General features: G+C 35.0%; 2 protein-coding genes across 11 annotated transcripts; one reads left to right on the top strand and one right to left on the bottom strand.

The window, feature by feature from the left end:
- Positions 1-756: 756 nt before the first annotated feature.
- LOC111373939 (mitochondrial pyruvate carrier 1) lies at positions 757-4,271 on the top strand. 7 transcript variants are annotated; one of them, XM_022996540.1, is made up of 6 exons: positions 782-833; positions 2,737-2,747; positions 2,836-2,948; positions 3,027-3,081; positions 3,168-3,303; positions 3,987-4,271. In XM_022996540.1, the coding sequence occupies exons 3-6, from the start codon at positions 2,856-2,858 to the stop codon at positions 4,024-4,026; spliced, it is 324 nt and encodes a 107-aa protein (XP_022852308.1). In that variant the 5' UTR covers positions 782-833; positions 2,737-2,747; positions 2,836-2,855; the 3' UTR covers positions 4,027-4,271. The 7 variants fall into 7 exon arrangements, with proteins under 7 accessions (XP_022852305.1, XP_022852311.1, XP_022852309.1 ...); XM_022996539.1 differs by having other exon boundaries at positions 801-833; positions 1,372-2,747; XM_022996537.1 differs by lacking the exon at positions 2,737-2,747 and having other exon boundaries at positions 757-833.
- Positions 4,272-4,400: 129 nt separating this feature from the next.
- On the bottom strand, positions 4,401-12,984 carry LOC111373938 (WD repeat-containing protein 74). 4 transcript variants are annotated; one of them, XM_022996533.1, is made up of 12 exons: positions 12,810-12,980; positions 12,572-12,690; positions 11,161-11,190; positions 10,918-11,054; positions 8,609-8,788; positions 8,455-8,518; positions 8,255-8,362; positions 7,097-7,250; positions 6,507-6,596; positions 6,197-6,252; positions 5,417-5,474; positions 4,401-4,914 (listed from the first exon to the last, which is right to left on the bottom strand). In XM_022996533.1, exons 1-12 carry the CDS (start codon positions 12,889-12,891, stop codon positions 4,754-4,756), a joined length of 1,239 nt encoding a protein of 412 aa, XP_022852301.1. In that variant the 5' UTR covers positions 12,892-12,980; the 3' UTR covers positions 4,401-4,753. The 4 variants fall into 4 exon arrangements, with proteins under 4 accessions (XP_022852301.1, XP_022852302.1, XP_022852303.1 ...); XM_022996534.1 differs by lacking the exon at positions 6,507-6,596 and having other exon boundaries at positions 12,810-12,982; XM_022996535.1 differs by lacking the exon at positions 4,401-4,914 and having other exon boundaries at positions 5,412-5,474; positions 12,810-12,981.
- Between the last annotated feature and the right edge of the window lie 41 nt (positions 12,985-13,025).

Below are 13,025 nucleotides of genomic sequence, written 5' to 3' on the forward strand. Positions count from 1 at the left end.
TCAATTAGTATTAAATATTCATTAATATTTATTTCAATATATTAATGAACAAATAAATTCTAAAATCTGAAAGGGGAGGGGAGGGAAAAAAAAAAGTAGGCAGGCTGGAAATATTTGGCCCAGCTTTTTTCGTCCGTTTCATCTGAAATTTACGCTCGAATTTTTTATTTTTCCCTTTTTCAACGAAATAATATTTAAATATTTATTTTACAGACACCTATAAATTTTTTCTGTAAAATATATGCATACAGTGATGAATTTTTTTGTTGTTTTTGCTATAAAAAAATTATACATCTGCGTTTAAATACTGTAAAATTCATCTGCCTTTGTCAAAAAAAGATTTAAAGATTCAAACAGTAAATTTAACTAAAACAAAATAAAAAATATGTATTTACACTTACCAATTTTCAGTGCCGACTGTGAGTATTGTTTCTTTATTGAACCTTTGATAATTTTGGGAGATTTCAATATTCTAGCAGATGGAAGGAAAAAATTCTTTTTTACTGTATTGGAGAAAATGATAAGCAAAACTGATTTTGAAATTTACGTATAGAAGTAATTGAATTTATTTAAACTTTTAAGGGTATTATTGTCTTTCAAAAAATTGATATACTTTTATAATTGTGAAACATAAATAAGGGCACAATTATTTTTTTTATTGACAAGAGATGAATACCAAAAAAAAAAAAAAAAAAAAAAAAGAAGGTCAAATTGGAAAATTGGTTGTTTGACTAAGCCAATTTAAAAAGTACCCCCAACGCTACGTCATAACTCCTATAGCCACCACACCGCGAACCGACCCACGACTTTTTGTACAGATTCGAGAGGTAAAGGTACGATCTTTGTATAGAAACACTTACAAATCGTTATACGTATCTTGCCCGTGTATGTCTGTGTTAGTGTGTGGATTTATGTTTGGTTTAGTTATTCAAAGGATCTATATTTTGATATGGGATTTGATTTGTTTTACGATTTGTGTGTTTGGAATTATGGGTTTATTTCGTTGACTGAAAGAGGCAGATCCTGTTCACGTATAAAGGGTTGAAAAGATGAGTTATTTTTCCTTTTGAATCCATATGAATGTGAATTTAGGGTTCGGGTTGCTGCCGGGGAGGGGGGGGGGGGGCCGTAAAATATGAAGCAAAAAATAAATGACTTACTTTTGCTGCGTCTATCTGGAATTCTTTCGGATGGTTGATCTTGGAAGCAAATATCGTTTGATGAATAATTATGTCTGCATACCACATTTCTGAAGTTCTCTAATTTTTATTGGATTAGTTTCTAAATTATTGGCATTTATTTGGAACTCTTTTAAAAATTTATTTCTTCAAATAATTGGTTTATGTCGGCCTGTTGGGCAAGTTTCTTCAGGCTTTTCTCTGACCATGAGAAGCATACTCCTGTACAAACCCACCTATCCTTTTGGTAAGTGTAGAAATTAGAATATCATGGTTTCACTCTCGTAATATAATGAGCATGGGAAGGTTTGACTCAAAGACGCCAGGGGAGTTGTTGGAAGAGAACATATAAATGGTGTGCTTTTTGTCATCTATATTCTGATTGCTTCTTGATTGGTTGTGGTAGATGCATTCTGCATTTATATGGTTATCTTCTATTAAACAAAACAGTGCAAGGTTCTTCCAATAGTAGAATTAGACATCCGTCATATTAGTACCGAAATTACATGTTGGATTCGAATTCTGTGTCCAAAAATTTGGATTTGTTTAGGATAAAACAGAATTTGGAGTTGGTTCATTCAATTTTCGATATCTAAGCATTTCTCGTGTTTTTTTCGAGTCAGTTACTTTGCAATTGTGCTGCATAAAAAGCTGTCTTCATAGTGGTAAACAGTGGGCAAACAATAAACAACTTATGGTTCGATGATCTGGTCTCATAAGTTGGTGCATTAGTTCTATAGTTAATTGTTAAGCGATACAAAGACAGGCATGCACCATTTCTTTGAATTATACATAGACTAGCTGCTTGCTTATGTTCCTTACTAATTATACATAGTGGTATTCTATGGTGCTCGGACTCACCATTCTAGCCGGCGTGCACATGTCGACATGACACAACACGGGTACGGGTAAGGAATTGGATTATTCAAGTTTCAATTGGACCAAACAAGAAATCTTTAGAAAAAATTTGTAGATTTACCTTAGCGGCAGTTTGGCTAGAGATGGAAGATGTCTATAAAGAAATAGTAGATTGGTGTTGGTGGTCCTTGGTCCAAAATAAATATGCTGGCTCTTTGTATATGTTCACTGGAAACCCTAAAATCATGAAGAAGAAGAATCCGAGAGAAGATTTGGGTTTAATTGTAGCCTGGGCCATTTTTAATATGAATATGAGTGGGCTAATAATGTAATTGTTTTTACAACACACATATTTTAGTTTAATAAAATATTCAAACAATACAATTAATCATTTTTTTTTTCAATTCATCATTTTTAATTCTAAAAATACTGCAATATCAAGTAAAAATAAAATCTAAAAAAGAAAATAGAAATTTGAAAAACGTACTCACGCACCCGTGTCTGAAATTTGGACTCTTTTTAGCCTTTTCTTTGTATCCCACATTTTAGAAAATAAAATATTAGACACTTAGATACGTACCCGTATCCAAGTCTGAGCATCATATGTGGTATTTTATCTGTCTCATCTGTTGGAAGTTCTTTATGGTTTCATCTGAATCACTCATGCTTAGTGTTTCTTGTCATTTGTGGAGAGATTCAGCTTCAGGAAAAGTAAGTACTTTAGTTCGTTTTATTTGTTACGGAGCTGTCCATGTTACTTGTAATTGTCAATTAACATATTTCTATTAATGTCTGACAGGTTTTTAAATTGCAGACTCCATGGCTTCCTTCAAAGCATTTTTAAACAGCCCAGTTGGTCCCAAAACGACTCATTTTTGGGGTCCTGTCGCTAACTGGGGATTTGTTATTGCTGTATGCTTTTCCACCTGAAACAACAAATTTATATTCATTTGCTTGATGGTTCCAAAGTGATGTTATTTAGCTCTACAGGGGCTTGTGGACATGCAAAAACCTCCAGAAATGATATCTGGCAACATGACTGCAGGTTGAACTATTGGCTTTTGAAAAATGAACACTCTAATTAATAATTAAGATTCTTATTAACTTCTCTTTTGCGTTTTGGTGATGCAGCAATGTGTATATATTCCGGGCTGTTCATGAGGTTTGCATGGATGGTACAACCTCGCAACTATTTACTTCTTGCTTGCCATGCTTCAAATGAGTCGGTGCAACTTTATCAACTTTCTCGTTGGGCCAAGGGTCAAGGGTAAGTGATCTGTGATGTTATATGATACACAAGCTGTGTTTGTGTGTTTTCCTCGTTTCTTCCTTTCTTGAGCTTTATCCCCTTACCCCCATATTAATGGGAAATGAAAATGGTGATGTATTTGCGGATCATAGTCGTTATTTGTTCACGTGATGGCCTGTGCTGGGCTTGGTGTTATCAGCTGGGTTATATCTCCCTTTCATAGTGTTTAGTCTTTCTCTCGTCAAATATGTTCGGCCAACCATGCTCATGTTGTTTGGATATATACAGAAACCAAAATTTTCACTGACAATGTAGAACGGATCTTTTTCTTTGTTTATAACTGTATATTCATTCAGTCTAAAGACAAAAGGAACAATAATACGATATATTGTGGAAAAAGTTGAAAGAAAAAGAAAGTATATTGGAAAGAGACTGTCTGCTTGTACATGTAGTGGTGTCAATAAGGCCTTGTGGCTAGAGGCACCCGCTTGAGTCATCCTTGCATTGTGGCGGGCCATACCAAGCTTGTCGATTCCCAGGGTGGGCCCAGGGCGGGCCTATGTCGTAACACCTAGTAGCCTCAAATCGACTGTTTTTCTTGGGTTATTTTCATTTTCATCCTCATAAAGTTTGGTCCTTTTTGTCTTGCTTGAGAGCGTGAACGCAGCATGCAATTAATCTATATACTTGTGAATTTGTAGGTATTTGGGAGGAGAGAAGGACAAGGCCTCGTCGCAATGAATCAACACTGCTATTTCTTCTTGGACAATCACATCGTCCTAGAAAACCTCTCCCAATAGGAGCTTTTGCTTGTTCATTTTGAATCTTCATTGACGTGTCATCACTAGAACATAATAAAACAGTATGATTGTATATGAAACGTTGACAAAAAACTATGTATCGACCGTATTGAGGATCTTCTTCCCTCTCAATTCAATGTTGTCAATTCAGCTGATAGTATGGAAATCAATGAGTTTGCTATTGCATGTTATGAATAAATAATATGGCTATTTGCCCTTCAATGGCCTATTCATCTCTCGAGAGACCCATTATTTTAAGCTGCTGTCCTCGTATGCAAAAAGACCACATGTAGGCAATTCTCTAAGAGGAGCACAGAATTAACAGAGGATATACTGCGCAATTTTGCCAACATTAAAGAGCGCCATTTGAAAACAGAATATCTGTGCTAACAGTCATACCTATAATTTTGAAGATAATGCCTTTTTAGACATAAGGTCATCAACAAAGAACATTGGTACACAAAATTTGCATTTCATTTGGCCGCCTTCATAAAAAACGGTTCTAGTATTCTTTCGAGATCCCCTATTGAAAAAATAAATAAAGCAGCCAGCTGAAGCGCTTTTAAGCAATCTTTACACCCAAAGTACGCACTTGTGTAGCAAACCTTACTACCAGTAAGGTATTCAAGCATACCTCCAGGTGATGAAATGATAATATTCTTCAACTTTTAATCTTCCTTACTAGTTTTCCGGGATTTCTTTTTCTTGCTTCGACTGTCCCCATGCCCTTTAGACGTCTTTTTCCTTTTTGTGGTCATTGCTTCATCATCTTCGTCTTGGCAAGGTACCTCATTCACATCTAGTGGCTCGGGAGCAGAACCAGCAGCATCTGAACAAGCACCATGACATTGCAAAAATGTTAGCTAAGAATGTCTGCGGTTTCAGATCCGAGTGATCTTCATTGTATGTGTGAGAATTGATCTAGTTTCAGATCCGAGTGATCTTCATTGTATGTGTGAGAATTGATCTAGTTTCAGATCCGAGTGATCTTCATTGTATGTGTGAGAATTGATCTAGTTTCAGATCCGAGTGATCTTCATTGTATGTGTGAGAATTGATCTAGTTTCAGATCCGAGTGATCTTCATTGTATGTGTGAGAATTGATCTAGTTTCAGATCCGAGTGATCTTCATTGTATGTGTGAGAATTGATCTAGAGTATCTTTATTTGAACAGAATGGTAACTAGGTAGGAGCCAAACTTTTCAGAGAGAACCTAGACTTTTGTGGGGGCAATAACTAAGTGACGCTCCGAAAGCTTCTATACCTCTAGCTACCAGAACTACTGTTCAAAGAAAAAGTAAAAAACAGCGATAAATTAATAAATGATCAACCTTGAGTACGAAAGTGAGAATCAAAAACAACATTGGTGAGATGCTGCTTCAAGAAAACCTGCATCCATTTAAAACAGAAACATTTATTGCAAAATATGTATACAATGGTACAAGTTTAAGAAAGTATGACAAGTGATATAGTGATAAGTTCATCGTCATTGAGTTTTGTCATTCGGCCTTCTTTCTAAATTGACTTGTATAAACACTTTGTTCCCTTGATGACCATGGTCAATTAATTAATTTTTTAATACCACGCTCCATGCACCCACCACCATCCCTTCTTTCTATCTGTTTTTTTTTTCTTTTTTCTTTTTTTTCTTTTTTTTTTTTTGGGTGTGTGCGCATGTGTGTGTGGGGTGGGATGGGGGGTCACGCCTAGTAAAATTAGTTTTAGAGAACTTGAAGAAGGAAAAAAAAAAAAAATCTACTATCAACAACATGATCCTTGACGACAAACCCATGACTTTCTTTTGGAAAAACTCTCATCATATAACTTCTGCTATTTGCAGAGCTTCTAGTCAAGCAAAGTAGTATAGTACTTTCCTTGAGGATGTGCATTATCCTGTGTATTTACATATTTTCCTGACTAACAAAGTGTTGCAGTATTTATAATCCTGTCAATTACACGCTCCTCAAGGCAAAATTTTATAGTCAAGGAGTTACTGCAGAGAATCCTCCATCTTTACCCCCTTCCCAAAAGATCCCTAAATAATGAAAAGAAAATTCTCTTGCAGATTGTAGTTAATGGTAATGATACACAAAATATATAAGAAAACTTACCGCAGACAGGAGTTGCCTTGAATGTATATCCCAAATGCGCAAGTAACTGTCCAACCCTGTAATAAAATCAATCCCTTCATGAGAAACTTTGAACATCTGAACATAATTGAAGCGACAACGATATAAATTATTTTGGTGAGCACTGAACCACTAATCCTTTAGAAGGATGGAATAACATAACGAAGAAATGGACAGCATTAAGAACCAATCTTTAGCATTTTAGGTTGCTATTTCTAGAATAGGAGAAAAGGACCCAAATAAGTGAAAAACAATAATAAAAAGGGGGCTGCTTTCATATTGATATACTCACCACATGAGGCAATTATGGGAAGTTCTGGGTGCCTGGCTAAGGATCTAATACTTCCAGAGCATTTTCCAATGAAGCATCCCAACAGTTTCCCTAAAATATTTAAATAATTTACAAAGAACTAAAAATGTGATTCCAATAGAGCTTGCTAGCTTACGAAATGAATTAAATTGGTATGGGACTCTCTCCTCAAGAACCAAAAGAGGATAGTTCAAACTGGTCAATGAACATTTTCAAGCTAAGGGCTTAAAATATTCTCAGTCAGCGTCATAGCAACTGCACACAAGCAATTGAATCAATTCAAAGGAATTTGTATAAAACACGGAGCATGAAAGAACTTGACAAAAGAATATCAGAGGTGGGAAGGTGGGGAAAAATGGAAAATGATGATGTAAATTAGAGATTGAGAAGTGCCTGTATACAAATTCACACATCATAATCCCAGCAATCTTGCCAAGGAAGCATCATTATGCATTTAAAACAAACCAAAAAACAGCAAAAAGAACAAAATAAGAAAAAGGGAGGGTAAAGCTTCAAAAATCAGTAAAGCCAAATGGGAAATAAACTACAGATGTAAAAGGTTTGAAACATACCTGCACGTATGTCAACAGAAGCAAGGTCACCTGAGCCATTTCCTATATATACTGTATGTCCATCAAGATCCTCCACAACAGCCTTAATAGGGGTCTCTCGAAAATCAAATGACATAACAGGTCTTCTCTGAGCAGAAATATCATAAAGACGAACCTGCCAAATTCATACAAGTAATATCATCCCATCTTTGCCACTTTAAAGGAGGAAAATCCTTGAGAAACACATAAAATTATATAAGCATTAATCATCCTGAACACGAAATGCCAGTATAGTCATCATAACAGATAACTTTAATAATAATCAACTCAAAACACTCATTCAATATCTTGAGCTTCTCTGTTTAAACTTTAAAGTCTTCTGCACACTTAAATTTTCCAACGAGGACAAATCTAAGCAAACATTCAATCTGTAGATAAGCATTGCTTTACCAATTCAATATCCTAGCATGAGCTATCTATACTCCTACCATTTCATTACTCTAAATTGGAAGACCATACAAAACATGTTCTTCCCTCTCTAGGCATTACGTTTCTATTATTCTATACACAAGTTTACCATTCTCTCTCATTTATCTCTTCTCCCTTTCCTCCAAAACATTCTTTTCCGGCCTTTCTGCCACACATGAAACCAGATAGCAATAAAATCAGCTAATACAAAACTTCCTATATCTTATTTGTTGGGCTTCAGACAAACTACTGTGCAAGTTCAAATCAGATTGAATTTATATTATTCATGTTTTGCTAAATGATATTGACTAAATATAATATTATTTTCCATCAGTCAGTGGCAAAACAGCTTATGCATTTCATATATACATTCAGTATACTCTATCCTTATCCACTGCGCATATCATCAATATGTACAAAAGTGTTCAACACCCACAACAAATGCAAAGGAAGAAAATTTATTAGAAGATCTTCTGCAGAATTCTAACAACCTTTAGTCATGCTTGCCTCAGGTATAGTTGCCTACTAAATGCTTTAGAAATTTCACCACACAACCCCACTGGAAGAGAGAGGGAGCAGCATAATGAATTTGCACTAGAAAAAGTGATTGTGTTTTTCACAATAGCCTTCGATATAAAAACTGCTTCCCTTAAAAAAACATAAAACTACTAGACATTTGTCGTATTAGAGGTGAAGTCACCGTAGGACTACCTGATGACAGCTTGTGCCAGCCACAAACTTACGATGATCATCTTTACTTAAGAATGTTGTAGACGTAAACCACATTGGGGTAAATATATCAAGGCTGTTTCTAGGGGGCTGCACAAGATAAATTCAGCAAACGAAATGCTTGAGACAATAATCTTTCAAACCAAAAGAAATAACGATAATGAAAAAACATAGTAACTTACAGATTTTGCGGTCCAGATTTTAGTGCACTTTTGAAGATCCCATACATTGACTTCAACACCCTTCCTGAGTATGAAAACAAGAGTCATAATCCCTTGGAGCATGATAAATTACCATTAACCTCAATTTTAAAATTGTATACTTATAGAAACTCACCCTCCAAACAAAGCATAGTTTTCGTTTTCTTCCACATTTGAACACAAAATATTACCCGATCCACATACATTCCACGATGTCGGAGAAGGATCACGGATAGAATCTGCTGGAGATTTGCTTTCCTCAAAAGATTCTATTCTTACATAACCTTTTGTTGTGCATGTAAGCGATGTGCATGACCTAAATTAACACAGTAGCAAGTGCAACAGAATCAGCATCTTCCACAATCTAACAAAATAGGTGTCACACAGATATGTAAATGCAGCGTGTGAGTAGCAAAACAAGGAAAGCTCGGTCCATGATGTGGGGGCAAATGAAGCCATACTAAGTCCAGACACGGCGGTGCATAAAAAGCTTGCCAAACATGCACAGAGCTAAGAACAAACATACTTTTTACCAGATACAAGTAGAACAATGAAGATGTCTAAAGTTAACCACCCAGTCAACCACTAAATCACGTCATTTCTTCCAAATTTTCCAATACATGGGAGAGGACAAAGAACTTGTCACTAGTTGGACAAAGGTTTGGGAATTTGTTCAAATCTTGCATTAATCAATTACCCAAAAAGTACTTAAAACTTAAAAGCACAAAAGTTTAGTAAAATTTAATTAGCTTGAACTTATACTCATTTTAAACCCTCGATATAACCAGAAATCATTTTGTCAGTGATTTATACAAGAAAACGTTTTAGAGAAGAGAAAATTGTGGAGTTATTCTAAGTCCCAGTTAAACTTTTAAGCTCAATGAAGCCCAGTTCAGAGCAATATCTCCAAACAAATCCTAATTAATTAAAGCATCTTTTCAAACTTTTGTCCTTCTGTTACATTAATTATTCGGCCCGGCTAAATACTATTTTTACTCAATTGAATTTCAATCATTGATTTGGCTTTGAGTTTTTTCATCTTTTTTACATTGCGATTATTTTTTAATCTATTGCAAATCTTAAAGATAAAAGCCTAAAAAATCTGCCAATATTTTGTGAACATGGTAGCTTGTAAGCTCCTAATGGAATCTACAAAATGAAAACAATCAATTTTGGAACAATCAGGTTATATTATTTTTTGGATTATAACTAGAGTTAATTGTGTAATCCAAATTTTGGAGAAAGGGAACTATGCTTCTCTTAACTTTAGGAGCTATCTGAAAATATTTCTAAAAAATAGGCATCTTAATTTTTTTTAATGCACCTAACTGTCTTTTGAATAACATCATAGGACTTGAATCTTTCACTTCGAAGATATCAATATTTTCATTACAGTGGACTTGACACTGGATCCATATAGACAGCCAGCTACTATTTCCAAGTTCACATAGAACAAACACAAAGCAAGGGTACAAATAATTCCTGTAAATCAGACCTGAAAAAACAGATAATGTAGATAAACGTCAAAAAGCAAGAAGTTGATGATCAATTAAGCAAAATGTGGGGGACAGAAATGGAAGAAAAAAATTAAAACCAACAGCATGCAGCCTATTATAAAAATATGCCGCTAGTATCATTTCGTACACAAAATATAAGTTAATACCCTTTAAAGGGAAAGAAAGTACTAAAAGTTCCGCATGCATAACCAAACAAAAAAAGGTAAAAAGGAAAGAACCAACAGTGTGCAATTGCAGCAATACAAAAAATAATAATAATAAAAAATAAAATAAAATATATGCCAGTAGTATTTAAAGAGAGATTCTAAGTGAAATGCGCTTTAAAGGGCAAGGAAATGTTTAGCACAATACAATCCAACTAATGTGTATCAAAATTACATTTACCAGTCAGTGAATAACTCTCTTAATATCGCTATAGGTTCTTTTAATAATTAAAATAAGATGCAGAATCGAGGTTAGATTTATATCCTGAAATTTGCTCGAGCTTTAGCCCCTTCTATCATTACCCTTTAAAGGGAAAGGAAGTACAAAAAGATCAGCGTGCATAACCAAAAATAAAGGAGGAAAGAACCAATAACGTGCAACTGCATAGATATAAAAAATATGCCAGTAGTATTTAAAGAGAAATTCCAAGTGAAATGCCCTTTAAAGGCCTTTAAAGCCCAAGGAAACATTAAGCACAATACAATTCAATTAGTGTGTATTGAAAGTACATTTACAAGTCAGTGAACAACTCTCTTAATTTCTCTATAGGTTCTCTTAATGATTAAAACAAGATGCTAAATCATGGTTAGATTTATGTCCTGAAATTTGCTAGAACTTTAGCCCCTTCTATCATAAGAATCGTCCAATGGAATTTCAAAATTATAAAGAGAAAATGAGATGCGTTTACTGGATATAATATGACTACAAAAGCAAGTTATGATACCTTGTTGATGATTCTGATCTCTGCTTTTTGAACAAATGCAATCCGACAATGGGATCATCCTCAGGTCTAGTTCCATCTTGACAGACATTAGGAATGGAATGACGAAGATCCCCATTTATAACACTAATCACATCTATCTATCAAGCAAATTTGCAATCCAAAGATGTCTGAGAAGGCTTAAAACTCAAGCAAGAACACATAAACCCCAACATGTGCACTAAATTTTTACAAGAGATTACTCACCAAACCACTTTTTCGGGCAACACCCAGCAGCTGCAGAAATTAAAATACAAGCAACAAAGCATCAGATCACAACTTAACAGAAATATTTGACTCAAAGAAATTGCAGAAACTGTTTGAACAGTACAAGACATACTCAATTAGTCTTTATGACATGACAATCTTCAAATATATGAATTTCAAGTTGTTGCCAAACTTACACGATAAAGAAAGATCTGCAGTCCGTGAGCAGATAGCACGAGCAAGACTAAGAAATATTTTCAACTCTTAATGGATTAGATCTTGTATTTCAACTTCAATATTAATGCTAAGAAATTCTTTCAACTCTCAAAACTTGGATCTTGTATTACAGCTTGAATATTAATGTTATAATATGTGGATACACGGCCTTTAGATACTAAACTCCATATTCCAGACAAGAAAATAACATATCTGAAAAGGCAGTAGTACCTCTTAAATATATTGGTCTCTTTCTCTGGATTTGGGAAGGACCGGAACTACATGAGTGGANCATATCTGAAAAGGCAGTAGTACCTCTTAAATATATTGGTCTCTTTCTCTGGATTTGGGAAGGACCGGAACTACATGAGTGGATGATTAGCTAGCATATAACCTTGAAAATAAACATTCAACTCAAACTTCTCAATAATTTATATCTTTATGTCATAAAGTAATCTAATAGATCACCAAGTTGCTCACCAGTAATTTTTTAAATGCACCTGCAGTAACTCCAGAGACAATTTTAAATTCTTACAGATTTTTTAATTAATATATAATGAGATGAGATCAACATACACGAGTCTAAGTCCAAACCATTACCCTCTTAAATACCTTCAAATCTCATATTTCTACTTTCGAATTTTTCCATTGCACACTAACCCAGTCTAAGGGAGTATTGTTGGACTTCGTCAATGAAGTTGTCCGCAGTAACCACAGAAAACTACAACATTCAGACAGTATTTTGGTGAACTTCTCCTGAATATATGATCATAGTGAAATTCAAAAGCTCCTCTGCCCACCAATATACAACAATACTAAAGTAGGTTTCAATTTTCAATCAAAAGTAATAAGATAGCGTCGTTAATTTCACAGCTACTCAATTTATTAGTACTCTCAATCATTCAGATGTCTTCCTTCAACTGTACCAATTTCACGACAAGAATTGAACTCTGCAAAAGGTACATAGTTGAGTACAAAAAGATTAGAAATAAACTGTACGTGCAGCATTTCTTTACCTTGGGCATACAAAGTCCAACTAAAACGCCAATAAAAGTAAATGATAACAAAAAAGCACACGATATAGATGCAGCTCTAACCTTTGATTCAATGCCACAACTTTATCACAATTATTAAAAACCAATTTCACTTACTAAAACAACAACTACCATCACAAAAGATTGCAAAACAAACTTACAGGGTCTTTCTCTCGGTCCAGAATTGAAGCAGAAACCACGCTTTTGGAGGAATCCGGGTCACCCCATCTCTCCACCACCTTTGCAGCAGCTCCACTTTGCTCTCCCCGTGTCTCAATAACTGTTCGAAACGCCCGAATAGCAGAATAAAAAAACAGTCGGTGAGTTCAATTAAACTTCTCTAAACTACAAAAAACACATTTCTGATTGTAAGCACAAACAATTGTTTCAGTGTTTTACCCTTAACAAGGCCGAGAACGTCGGTAGTCAAAGCTCTAAATGGAGGGCAACTGGGACTCTCCACCTTCGTTGTACGCGGCATATTATTCTTGTACTCACTACACGAAGTTGTAAATATTTGCAGCTCTCTTCGTGGCCGCCGTCCAAAGAGAATAGATGAGAGAGAAAGCAAGGCGGCAGCGGGATGCTGGCAATTTTATGGGCCTATCCTGTAAT

Source organism: Olea europaea, unplaced genomic scaffold (assembly GCF_002742605.1).
Source record: "Olea europaea var. sylvestris unplaced genomic scaffold, O_europaea_v1 scaffold1181, whole genome shotgun sequence".
NCBI lineage: Eukaryota > Viridiplantae > Streptophyta > Magnoliopsida > Lamiales > Oleaceae > Olea > Olea europaea.